This window comes from Pongo pygmaeus, chromosome 13 (genome assembly GCF_028885625.2).
Source record: "Pongo pygmaeus isolate AG05252 chromosome 13, NHGRI_mPonPyg2-v2.0_pri, whole genome shotgun sequence".
Lineage (NCBI taxonomy): Eukaryota > Metazoa > Chordata > Mammalia > Primates > Hominidae > Pongo > Pongo pygmaeus.
The window spans coordinates 33,613,250-33,627,221 of NC_072386.2; the positions used below are offsets into that span (position 1 = coordinate 33,613,250).

At 36.7% G+C, this 13,972-nt stretch overlaps 1 protein-coding gene across 20 annotated transcripts in view; it reads left to right on the top strand.

The window, feature by feature from the left end:
- Positions 1-13,972, top strand: part of ELAVL2 (ELAV like RNA binding protein 2) — a 159,291-nt gene that overhangs the window by 78,913 nt on the left and 66,406 nt on the right. For 9 of the 20 annotated variants that reach the window (XM_054500728.2, XM_054500726.2, XM_054500729.2 and 6 more), the window contains exons 2-3: positions 6,197-6,287; positions 9,049-9,292. In XM_054500728.2, the coding sequence (XP_054356703.1) occupies positions 6,216-6,287; positions 9,049-9,292 (316 nt within the window). In that variant the 5' untranslated portion in view covers positions 6,197-6,215. The remainder of the gene's footprint in view (positions 1-6,196; positions 6,288-9,048; positions 9,293-13,972) is intronic. The other 11 variants (XM_063650479.1, XM_063650480.1, XM_063650481.1 and 8 more) reach the window with 2 other exon arrangements.

Sequence of the window (13,972 nt, forward strand, 5' to 3'; positions counted from 1 at the left end):
TAGTATCTAAACCAGTTTCTTGACAATGGATTTAAACAGTGTACTGATGTAATTAAAATGTGGCACATTAATAATGTGTTTTCTTCTGGGTATATCCAGAATCTGATGACTTCTCCCCGACTTCACCCTGGTGGGAGTCACTGTCATCCTGCACCTGAAGTGCTGCAGTTGCTTCTTGACTGGTCTGTTTCCAAACTCACTGAGTCTTCCTGCACACCCACACACAATTTATTTTCACAGTAGCCACATGCTACTCTTTTTGCTCAAAATCTTTTATAGTTTCCTTTTTTGTTATGGTGGCCTTCAAGGCCCTATGTGTTCCGGCCTCATTACCTCTTAGACTCATCTCCTCCTACTCTCCCTGTTATCTCCTTGTCATTCTGCACAGCAGACAAGCTTTGCACTGGCAGGTCTCTGCCTAGAATCTTTTCTTCTAGATATCTCCATGGGGGCTGTCTTTATTTCCTCTTAGACCTCTAACAAATTACTTTAAATTTACTGGCTTAAAACAATACAAGATTTATTATCTTAAAATTCCGAAGAACATCAGAAGTCCAAAGTGGTTCTCAGTGGGCTAAGATGAAAGTGTTGGCAGGGCTGCATTCCTTCCAGAGTCTTCATGGGAGATTGTTTCGTTGCCTTTTGCAGCTCCTAGAGGCTGCCTATATTCCTTGGCTGGTGGCCCCATTTAAAGCCAGCAATGTTCTTTCGATTTCGATTTCTTCTCATGCTTCATCACTCTGACAGTCTCACCTTCCTCTTTCACTTATAAGGAACCTTGTTAATTACGTTAGGCCCACCTCAGTAACCAAGGATAATCTCCCTTTCTCAAGGTGAGATGATTAGCAGCTTTAATTCTACAATCTTAATTCCCCCTTGTCATGTAACATAACATATTCACACTTCTGGGAGTAGAATGTAGACATTGAGGGGAAGGGGATTTTTCTTCCTATTACAGCAGCCAGCCCATATCTCCTTCAAACCTTGGTTCAAAGCTCACCTTTTCGTTGAGGCCTTCTTGTTTAATGCTGGAAACTACCCATCTTCGTCTCCACATTTTCAACCCCCCTTATTCTTCTCTATATGTATTCCAAAGCACTCTTATTTATTGCTAATGTACTGTTTTCTTCTATATGTTCATACTTGTATATGTTCTGCACACACCATCCACAGCAAATCAGCACTCCAAGATGCTTCTTCATTGCTGTACCTCAGGACTGTCCTGAATTCGTGGGAGCTGCATGGAGATGTTCGTTGAATGGATGAATGAACAAAACACGAAACTTAAGCAGATCTTTTTCGCCAGATCTTTACTTTCCCATTGCTCAAACTGGATACCTGTAATGGACTTGACTGAACAGAAGGACTTGGGACCCTAAACTCATTATCTTACCTCTCTAACCTCAAAGCTTTTAAACCTGCCAGCTCTCAAACTACAAAACCTCAGAAAGACTGGCATGAAGGAGACTGTGTACTTTGTCTGTAGAAGTCATAAAGGGCCAAGAGACAGAAAAATGTTAGTGTTTGCTGCCAAAGAACATTCTCCTTATGACGCGTGCAGCTGTTCAGTGCATTGTCTCTGCAAGTTCTTGGGCCCTTGTTAGCCCAAAGGCCGAAAATGAGGGTTTGAGGAATTCGTAGAGCTAGTGAGACAGCTAACATGGTATGTGGGTGGGCTGGAGAATTGACAGGGATTCTAGATTGAAGAAATCCTTTGACATTTAAAGCTACAAACCTTTATTTTAGGAACTACAAAGCAAAGAGAGTTAAAGAAAACAAACTAATGGCTTGTTCCTGTAACTGACATTGTTAGCCTTGTGATTTTAGCACTTGGTTGACTATTCTCTTGCTTAATTAAGTGAAACCAGAAACATATCCTGAAAATACCACTTAGTGATTTGAATGGGAAAGATAAAGCATTTGCTATAGGAATGGTGTGTCTCAGGCAAATGATCCTTTGACTGCCTACCCAACTGTCATCTATAAGCTCATATTACTTATTTCACCAATTTTGGAGTGCTTTTGTTCCTGCTGCAAGTTCCCCCAAAGGATGGTGTGGTAGAGGTTGTGCTGCGTGGTTTTTGTTTTGTTTTGTTTTGTTTTTGTTTTTTGGTAGGTTTGGCTGTAAAACTTTAGAGACAAATGTCTTCTGTTCGTGTGTAACTTGACATTTAGGGAGAGGTTTGATGTGGTCAGAAAGAAGGCCTTTGCACTGGGCTGATTCTGTCCTGGTGTGCTGTGTTTGAATACTGAGGGTATTCAAACCTTCTAGTTGCAAATAATTGTAGAGACCAAGTTCACTCTATTCAGGCTGGTCCTTTCCAGCCTAAGAGATATGATTGTCTTTGCTGCTAGCCATGATTCTTTTAAGAGACATTATCGTTTCTATTTGCCTAAACTTTTCTAGTTAGTATCAAGATCACTTATGATCCACGACTTAATCATGATGTGCTTCTAAATGCCTTCTTCAAGATCTGTTTCATTTTCCTGCATTTACCTTTGATTTTGCCATTTTCCTGAAGTTGGACCCAAATTCCACATGCCCATATCCATAACCCTGCTGGCCAGAGGCTTGGATTTGTCTTGTCTTCCAGGGTTTTGTAGTTAGTGTGATAGATTGTTGAAATAAAAATACATAACTGTTCACAAAGGTACATGGTTTCCTTTGTTTTACCATATAATAGGAATTTAGATTTCAGTGGGTGAGGGTGGCTGATGGAGTGCGTCAGAACTTGAAAATGTGGTTTCATAATTACTTCTGGTTTGAAATACTTGGTGGGATAGAAAAACAAGTTAGAGCCACTCATGATTATTTGTGTTTCTAATTTATAGTTTAAATGTATTTGTAAAAAGTAAAAAAAAAAAAAAAAAGGGACCAAGATTGTACACATTTAGTTAGGGGATTTGCTCTTTCGGTCTCCAATTTTTAAGAAACTGTTCTTGCCCTTTGCTTTTTCAATGCTTAGTTTGTACAAACCCCTGAAATGGAGGTGGGGTGGGTTTGGATGGAGCCTTGAATAAGGGAGATGGGACTGCATAAACAAAGCTAGAAGAGTGAAGTTACTGGACTGTTTGAGGGACAAGGAGTAGTTCATATCTTAAGGTGCTTGAATAAGTAGGCTGATAAAAGTAGTTGTACAGGATCTCTGTTGATACCTAGTAGTTTACACTTCATTTGATAGGCAGCAGGGAGCTGTGGGAGGGTTTAGAAAGTCTTCCTGGGAACAGTGTTAGGGTAGATCAGAATGAGGAGAGAGGGACCTTTTGGAGGATTTGATTTGCTGATCCTGAAGAAGATGAGAGCCCAGGTCAAGATGGTGACCATGGCAATGGAGTGGCTGGAGCAACAGGAGCAGCCTCACCAGGGGTCATTGTATTGGCCCTTTCAACAGCCCTGCTATGACTTTAACCCACAGAAGTCTGGTCCCTAAATCAGATGGTTTCTAGGCTATGGAACCTTTTTCCCTCTTCGCAACATTATACTGAGTGAACTTAATAACAATTGTCAGAATATGGTTCAGATATATTTATTTATTTATTTTGGAGACAGAGTCTCTCGCTGTCACCCAGGATGGAGTGAAGTGGTGTGATCTCTGCTCACTGCAACCTCTCCCTCCTGGGTTCAAGCCATTCTCCTGCCTCGGCATCCTGAGTAGCTGGGACTACAGACCACGACCAGCTAATATTTTGTATTTTTAGTAGAGGTAGGGTTTCACCATGTTGCCCAGGCTGGTCTTGAACTTCTGACCTCAAGTGGTCCACCCACCTCAGCCTCCCAAAGTGCTGGGATTACAGACGTGAGCCACCGAGTCCAGCCTATTTAAGATGCTTTTGATGGCTGTCTGCAAGAGGTTTGAAAATAGTGAAGAAGCTGATTACCTTAGTTTGCAGAATTTTTTAATTGTAAGATTAGAAAATATAGACTGCTTTTCTCTCATGTGACCAGGAAACTATTGGATCAGTTTGACTTCTCAAATTCTTAATTCTTCCCAGATATGAGATATAAAGCGTTTATTTTCTAAATTCCACTATTCTGAAAACAGTAGATGTTAAAATTCATAGAGGATCATTTAAATAAAAAGTTTAAACGTCTTTATGGCTTTTTGGAAGTACCTGTGTGTATAAAAGTAGAGACAATCTTTGATTTCCCAATAAAACCTATGCTTCCACCAAAGAAACAACCATTTTACCTTGGAGCCCAGTGAAAGTTTAGAATATTCTAGATTCATCTATGCTAAAGTGCCTTTTCATAAATTATTACTTGGATAATAACAGGAGGAAAAGCAGTCTGAATTGGCACAAGTGATGTCTAAATTAAGAGGAGAATATATATTGAAACATTATTTTTTTAAGCCTTAAAATTAATGGCTCTGTTTCACTGGAATATGGCCTTTTTTTCTTTCCGAAGAGTTTCAGAGCCAATGGAATCTATAAATAGTGCACAGCCCAGTTGTCTGTGGTAGATTGAGTAGAGCAGAATTGCCTGTCCTTAAGTGAAGGGGAAGTAGCTTTACATTTTTAGTAACTGAATTGTTGGCCAGCATAAAGGTAAGGGCCATGTGAGCAACTTATTTATAACTTCCCATAAAGGTATGTGTCTGTCTCAAGCGGAGAGACTGTCTGGGGTGCTTGAAATGTAAAAGTGCAGTAGAATCATTTTCCATACACAGCCTTCCTATCTAGTTGGTGCAATAAAGTGATTGTTCACCTCCCTGGGGTTTTCAGAAAGAGGGGTGTCAATAGATTAGCTCATTAGTGTCCACCTCCTATGAAATAGAAGGGACTGAGGCAGTTAAATTAAAATCTGTTTTATGTAGTGAGGAATGTTTAGATTGAACTCCTGAGGGTATTCAGGACATACGTTTATGCCTGCTTTACCCTGCTGGGTGTGGTCCTGCTCATGTAGTCTAACTACGGTTGGGTTCTTATGAAAAATCTTTCATGGGTGTAAAGCACTTTTTCACAGGTTCAGTTAAACTATAAGTAGTTTTTTGAAAAATAAAGAACATAGGGTCAGACCAAATTCTCTTGTTACAGTGGGAGAACGGAAGAAGAGTAAAATATTTTCATGGCATCCTGTCAAAAAGTATGTTAACTCCTTTTGGTAGATGCCAGAAAGTGGAATCCATTGTTAGTGGTGGCATTGCTAATATCAAGAGTAAATCACAGCCAGGATTGCCTCTCAGGATAAAATTTTTATAATTATCAATAAGTAAAAGACATTTTTGGACCTCTTCGGTTATTCACTGCCTATTTTTAGAAACTAAGTTTTCTGATTATGTTGACCATTTGAAGCATCTGCATATATGGCAAAAAAAGTAAACTTTGGCTTTTGTGCCAATATCATGGCTCTGTTTGGTATTTGGGCAAGTTGCAATAAGTGGTAAATGGCCCATTAACTATATTGGAGGCCTCATAGCAGCACTAATTTCAAATCGTGCTGGGTTTACAATTTACATATTAAAAAATGTTCACTTGATTTCGTTCAGGGACAAAGCTGACATCTTATGCGAGCATTACTCCAAACAATCCTATTTATCGGTCCAATTATTTCAATTGAAAGATGCTGGTTTACTGCCTCTTAGTATATGTGAACAATTCTCAGTGAAACTGTTAGAAACCGTTTGTAGTGGCAAAATAACCTCACAGGGTTTCGATTCACTTTTAATTTTAAGTCCCAGGATTAAGGATCATTTATAGTATAATGTAACAGTGTGGGCAAATACAGCTTCTCTTAATGTCTTTCTGATATTTTGGGGAAAGAGTGTTTTTATGCAAACCAATCACTTAGGAATTGCATGATGACTTTTTCCCACTATAAAATTTCATTCACATTTCCTCCCTTCTCCCACATCCTTAAGAGATAAGACAGCCTGCAGTATTTTGCTTTATTTTACTTTATTTTTTAAATTTTTGAGGTGGGGTTTATGTTAGTTCTTTAGAATAGATGCCAAGATAACTAGTTAATACTGTTTTAAAATCAGGCTCTTAATTAAAAATGCTTATATTTGTGCAAGAAAACTACACATTGAAATGAATTTGGAAAGATTAGATTGGAATTGCCTCAATTTCAATTAAGCCACACTGCATGGACGTGCTGGGAATATCAATACAATCACTGTAAATTTTGTACAAACTGATTTGTTGCATTATCTTGCTCATCTAACATACGGTACTTTTTGTGTCCATATTGCAGACGGCAACTCCAAACTAACATGGCAGTCAGACTGTGTGATGTGGCTTCTCTGCTTAGAAGTGGTTCGTGGGCAGCAGAGCCTTGGACCGGGGTCTGTGGGATTTTTCTTAAATTCTGTAGGCTACTTTTTTTTTAGCATGTTGGAGGAGTGCTGAGGCCATACCAAACACTTGAATCTTTCATTTGGCGTACTAATTATTCTTACATTTAACCTATTGTGGTATGGCCATCATTAGGACTTAAAGCACATTGCAATTTTAACTGTAGTGGTATATGTAGCATCAGAACCATGCTCTCGTATGTAATTTTTTTACAATCTAAATTAGGATTTAGCGCAGACTCAAAAGAGTGACAAGCTTTTTTAAAAAAACAAAAAAAGTTTTGGTATGGTCTGAATACTAAGTTACCGTAATTCTATACATTCTGTTTACTATGTATTTTTTTGGTTACTAAATTTTGAAGTTATTTACAATTCTTTATGCTCCAAAAAAAAAAAAAGTTGAAATTGCAAATCTGGCTGAAAATTATTTGCCCAGTAACTGTTGAAAGAGTTTGCATTCTGTGAACAGTTGTGTTGAGCCTATCAATGGAATATGCATTATTTGTAAAATATAGCACATTAGTATCATTTTATTCTGAGCAGATGGTCCTATAGCAGAGAGATGCTGTAATTTTCAGCGCACACAGCCTACTGCAGCTGTTCACTTGAATGTTGGCTTAGGAGCTCATTCTTGCCACCTGAACATGGAAATAAATGTGCAATTAAGTGAGGAGTGTTTGTTGTCCTTTCTAAATCTTGCTGATTTCAGTCAATGAACACTTTGTATTTCAAATGCTATCCCAATGAGCTTCAGTCCGAATATCCCATTCCGGTCTCTCGTAGTTTCTACACCTATCCAAACTTTTCAGTAGTGATTTAAGTGTCTTTGGCCACTTTAATCTTGTAGCCCATTGTTTCCATAACTGCTGGGCAAGGGTTAACCCCAGAAGAATTTTTGCTGTGAAAAGAGTGAGCCACAGCTAATATTCTACAAACCAGAACGGTTATGTTTAATTAGGAAATCTGAAACTTCCCTTTTCAAATTCAGATAGATTTGCTAATTATAATAAAACCCATATCTTGAATTATTTAAGATTTTTAAATACAGATTTCCAAAGGTTTATTTTCCTTCATCCCTTTAAGTATTCCCTGAGAAAACTTAGCTTACGTAGAGAAACAGCTTGCAGCTTGTAGAATAAATTCCCACTTCTTTGACAAGGAAATGAAGTCACGGAGGGGTTACAGGTTGTTGGATATTTCAAAAGCTATTCTGGATTTTGCCTCATGTTTTTTTATCATGACAGCACTGATTCTTGTCCAGTCTGACCAGTCTCGATATGTCCAACACTGCCTTCTTTTGTAAACATCTCCTGGCAGTAGAGATTTCTTCCTATATGTTTATCTGCTAATGTGCCCTTTTATTTTTCTTAGGCAATATGTGTTTTAAAAGAGTTTTTTTTTATCTTTCCTTGTAACCCTCTTTCCCTTTACTTTGTTTTTTTTCTTTGCCTCAAGTTCTTTGCCTTTTCTATGTTAAAGCTTCCCTAAAACTAGCGTCCTGTCAATTCAGAATTGTCAGTTTTGAGAAGTAGTTCTTTGTGGAGGTGAGAGATGTATGCAATATGAAGGATAATCCTTTCAGTGATGCTTTGATTTTTAGATTCCACCACAGTCTTGGCTGTCCAAAGTTAGGTAGTTACTGGAAAATGCTTTTGGAAAATTTGGGGCTGTGGTTTGTGACTCTTTTGCATAGGATCGGTTTTAGGAAACTAGATTTAATACTGCTTAATAAGTGATTTTTAGAGTACCCTGAACAGTTTGAGGCCATTTTCCCCAATTCTTTTCTTTATCTGGTGTTTGGAGTTTATAGATACCCTATTACTTGCATTTTCAACAGGCTTATGTGCTCAAACGAGAATTCCTTGGGCTGGTCTGTTTGCAAAAGTTGATATATTTACATTGTTGTTTTCATTGACTGGATAGGTTTTCTTTTTTCTCATTAAAAAGCAGAGTCAAGGAGAAACACCATATCGAAGTGTTTGGGGATTTTATTTTGATGTTGTAGATCAGTCACCTTGTTGGTAATTTTTAGCTGCCAAGGTTGACAAGAGTGTCCTATTAGATTCTACCAGTTAGACAAAGTATTCATAGCTCATTCCCAAGTTACCTTACAGTTCCTTTCCACTCCCTAAAATATAGCATCTATTTTTTTCTTACAAATGGTAGAGATAAGATGTTGTCCATCAAAAACATTTTCAATATGTAACCAAAACAGTACATGTTGACAAATTTATATTTTTAAAAGTACTCTTGCTCTTTGATTTTTAAGTTAATGGATATCTGTCAGTTTTAGAATATTGAACCTCTTAGGCTAACTGAAAATCTCTTCAGAGTTAGGTAGGTCATTTTTTCGTTCATTTTTGTAGCATGTTAAGCACTTTTATTTTCTAATATGATTTTTAGTTAGGGTTCAATTCTGTGCCCTTTGGTACTTGATTTTCTCATCTGTGGACACTGCAGGTGAGTAAGGATATGTGAATAGACCCAGAATGTGATTCTAGAAAATGTTTAAGATTTAAATTGTGCTTATATGCATGTATGGAATATGTATGTGAAAATATTGTTATAACCTTAAGATGAATAGGTTAATATGAAGTAAAAATTAGTGTAGGTGTTACGCTTTTTGTTGAAGCATTGTTGTAATTTCATTAGAACGACTTGTGTTTAGTGACAAGTGTTTAAATTCTTGGATGGAGTCTCTAACAGGTTGTGAAATATGAATTCTGACATTTCTTGTTTTCTCTGTTTTTAGCAGGTAATTGCTGCCATGGAAACACAACTGTCTAATGGGCCAACTTGCAATAACACAGCCAATGGTCCAACCACCATAAACAACAACTGCTCGTCACCAGTTGACTCTGGGAACACAGAAGACAGCAAGACCAACTTAATAGTCAACTACCTTCCTCAGAACATGACACAGGAGGAACTAAAGAGTCTCTTTGGGAGCATTGGTGAAATAGAGTCCTGTAAGCTTGTAAGAGACAAAATAACAGGTAAGCAGTTTTATGTAGATGACTTATATTTAAGGGATTGTGTCTCAAGATATGAGAAAATAATAAGATTACTGCTTGTAAATAATTCACTGCTGCAATTTTACATATCTAGATTTTCTGTTATTACATCAGCAATATGAAACTTAGTTTAAAATTTTCTTTTTAAAGCATAAACTATTTTGGGGGCAGTATATATTTTAACTGGACTTTAATGTACTCTGATCCGGACAGGATCTTTGGAAAATCTTCTAAAAGTATGTGTATCTGGGATAGCCAGTGTCATGTTAACTGTTATCTTTTAGTATCCTGAGTGTATTTAAGTTAACATTTCAACAGTGAGATACAATATGTGTTTGGGAGAGGGGAAAAAATCTTAAAATGTCTTTTCCTTATGTTAGTATAATCCTTTTGCTTATATATGATAAAATAAATGGTAATGTTCACATTGTCAGTGTATAAACATTTTCAATGATACAATACCAAGTGTAATGAGATCTTATGTTCTGTTCCTTAACAAGGTAAGGACATGGTATATGATTGTCCTTCTTGTTGTAAAGATAAAGCCTTAATTATAGTACATTTTGAATATTAGGTAGTTGAAAATCTCCTTAGTATTTTTTAAGATTTGACTAAATTTTTAGAGTAAGCCAAAACCTAATTTAAGGAGCACGTTCTTGGGATAGAAGGGTTAATGCTTCCTGCAGGAGTGGTTTTCAAACATTAAAAATATATGAAGTTAGACATATATATGAAGTTAAACACTAAAAATATATGAAGGTAGACAGACTCTGTGGATTTTTCATGTTAATTAAATTTGATTGATGGTGTATACCAATTTGCTTTACAAAGCTTATAACCAACAATATAAAATGGAATATTTGAAATGAGTAAAAGATACTTAAAGGCAGTGTGAAGAATGAGACAAGGAGTCTGAACTCTCACCTAGTCATGTGACGTTGGACAAGTCAGCTCTAGACTTCTGGTTTCCATTGGCAAAATGAGGTAAAAGGCAGAGAAAAAGGGGGTCACACTAGGCCATTTCTAAGTTCACTTTTGACTTTTTCATACATGGGACTTTGAGCTATTCTGTTAATCGTTAGGGCTCATTCTCTCCAAGCTCTACAAGTGAGTTCTAGAGCCAGCCCCTAGGCTTGGTCTCATAATCATATTTCCTCAAGCTACAGATTGAGGTTCACAGAGAGAACTTACTGAAATCAAGTTAAAAACTAAGTACAAACTGATTGTCACTGATCCATATCAAACGGCCATTATATTTTAATTATGTTGCTTAAATGTTCACTATGATATTAGGAAGGTGGTTCTTATGTTTCTGAGCACTGATAATCAGATGGATGAGATTTTTCAATTTCTTTTCCAAAATGAGTGTGATAAGCATATGTGAAATTTATAGAGTTTTTAATAAGTTGAAAAAGGTGAAGAACAAAAGGCTGCTCTTATGTCTCTGTCCTGATGTTGAATTTTTAAAGTAAAGTAAAACAACATCCCTTACGTGTGGATTTTGCAACCTTTTTAATATAAAAGATAAAAATATGATAAATGATTTGAGGGCTATGACACAAATGATGCAATTTCTGATTGCTTAGTAGAGCTCCCCTTACCATTAAAAAGAAAGATGCATGAACAGAGCACAAAAGTCATGTTTTGTTATGAAACTGTTACGAAATGATACATTTTATCATTTTATAAGATGAAAATATTCAACAAATCATACATCTTTCATATTAGGCATTTGTCACAGGAGACATCTTACAGATTCTCATGTCTCACCTCTAGTCAATCTTGAATTAATCTTATTCTTTTGTAAATCTTTAGAGCCGTTATGTGGCAAAATGGGATAAATTTGAGTTCTTTATCTTCACCTCCTTTGCCTCTCTAGCTTTAGTGTGGTAGACGGTGGTAATAAAAGCACAACACATGGGTATTCTTTAATACATAGCTAGATACTAAAAAACTGTAAATATTTCTCGTCCATTTCCTTCACCTCTGACCCCTGCCTATTGTCTTTTCAGTGGCTCGAGGGGAAGGATGTAATGGAGATTTCCACTGTGGTAAAATTTCTATTAAAAATATTTGGTAAGCAAGTAGAGTCCCCGAGAAATTCCACAATGGTCATGAGTATTGAAAGATGTTTCTAAAGATGTAAGACATTTATATGTGTGTGTATACATTATATACATATAAAATAATACTATATATGATGTATACACATATATATTATGTGTACACTATTATATATAGTATATATTTTTATATAGTTAACACATAATTGAACAAATTTGTGGAGTACAGTGAGATGTTTTGATGCTATGTACATTGTGTAATGATCAAGTAGGGTATTTAGCATTTCCAAATCTCAAACATTCTTAATTTCTTTGAGAGTGTTCAAAATCCTCTCTTCTAGCTATTTTGAAGTATACTATACAATATTGCTAACCATAGTCACACTTCTGTGGAATAGCACACCAGAACTTATTTCTTCTAACAGTGACCATGTACTCATTAACCATCTGGCCTCCTCCTTCTTTCCTCCTCTCTTCTCCACCCTCTGGTACCCACTACTCTGCTCTCTCCTCCAATGAGATCAGCATTTTTCGATTCCACCTATGAGATCATGTGGTATTTCGCTGTCTCACCTCACTTAACATAGCACCCTCTAACTTCACCCATGTTTCTGGAAGTGACAGAATTTCATTCTTTTTTGTGGCTGAATAGTATTTCATTGTGTATATATAGCATATTTTCTTTATCCATTATTGGTTGATGGACATTTGGGTTGAGTCCATATTTTGGCTATTGTAAACATTGCTGCAATAAATATGGATACGCATGCATCCCTTTTGACAAACTGATTTCATTTCTTTTGGGTTAACATGCAGTAGTGGGGTTGCTGGATCATACGGTAGTTCTGTTTTTAATTTTTTGAGGAACTTTCATACCATTTTTCATAGTGTATTTGGTGTATTAATTTGCCTTCCCACAATAGTGTATAAGATTGAAAGATGTTTTTCAACCTTCATTTCGTGAGATACTAGTAATTATTTCTTAAAATAAGTATTATATTGACAGACAAGTTTAGGAAGTGCTGCGCTCTGTAGTTCTTTATTTAAGATCCATGCTCAATAACCACTGTATTAAGAACTATGAAAAATCCAGCAGTAAAGAAAACCTGTTTGATTTATAGTTCCCCAGCCTTATTTGATCATAGAGCCTATTTGGGGACTGTGGGAAGAGTGAGTATCTCTCCCTGACAGTAGATTCCACTGAACATGGTGCTATAAAAGCTTGAAATCATTTGATGTTAACTGGTTATCAGACCAGTTTAACCTGTTCACATCAATAACATATGAGCATGATTCCTAAAAGAAACATATATGATAATAAATTCAGAAGTGGAGTAGGTAAATCTGAATACTAGGCACCTCAACTTCTGGTAATCTTGTTTTGATTTGGACCACTGACATCTTATTTGTAATATGGGTTAAAACGGCTTTTAGAAGGATCTCACTCATTTAGCTTAAGCATAAACTGCTTTAGGATTTTTTTTTTTCTGAGTTTCTTACTAAATACTTATATTGAGTAAAATAGTCTAGAAAATGGTAGTATCTAAATCTGGGTTCTGAGTGGTTGTACTTTGAAAAGTAGGCATACTTTCTAAGAGGTAGTATTAATGTATCTCTAGCAAGGTTTTGAAAGAATTTGTGGAGCTTTGGACCCTGCCCTGTGGTGTGTAGCATTACCCATCTTGTGCAGTTTCTCAGTACATGTTTTAGGGACAGACCAGAGTTCTTTGGTCCTTCTCTGATTATCCAGCTTATTCTACCTCCTGGGAAGCAGTTGGGACCCATTTCTGTATTCTGATTTTGTAGGAGCATGAGCGTTAATTGGGTTACAGGAAAACTCTGGAGTCACTCTACAGGAAAATTTGAAATCTTTCCTTTTCCCTTTTCTTAAATCTTTCTTAATGCTGAATTAGGAAACTATATCTGAGGAACAAAAATATCTAGTTAGGAAAGTGTGTGCCTCTTAAGTCCTTGAAGAGAGTGTATAATTTTTAGACTGTGTCGTTGTTAGCAAATTAATGTCACTATTTTGATCGAGTGAGGATTAGGGAAGTACATTAAGAAATGTCTTCAGTAGCAAATACAATAATCTTCTCTCTAGACTAAGTTGTATTTATTATGTTGTTTGTCAGGTCCGTCTCTTTGGGCTTCTGCCCAGCTGTATGCTTCAGCCTGTTTCCTATCTATAGGCATTCATCATGAGAAGCTTCTGCTGCTTGTACAGCTTAGCTGACTTTAGTCCATCCCTTTGCGTTTTTAAATGCACTTTGGAGTCCTTGACACCTGCTAATGCTGCATTCTAGATGAACGAAATGGGTTTTATGATGCAAGGAATGAGTAATAAAGTGTTACAGTCAGAAAAGCCCTAGAGGTGACCTTAACCAACCCTCTCCCTTCTTTGCCCCAAACATCACAGGTGATGAGAGGCCCAGGTTTGTGAAATGACTAGTTCAAGGCCACAGAGCTATTAAGCGGTAGAGTAGGGACCAGAATTCTGATTATCTTATGGTTTACCTAGATGTTTCCTCTTTGCCTCTTGTTGGAGGCAAGAGCCCACTCTTTAAAGATTAAGCACATGGCCAACTGATGAATTTATAGA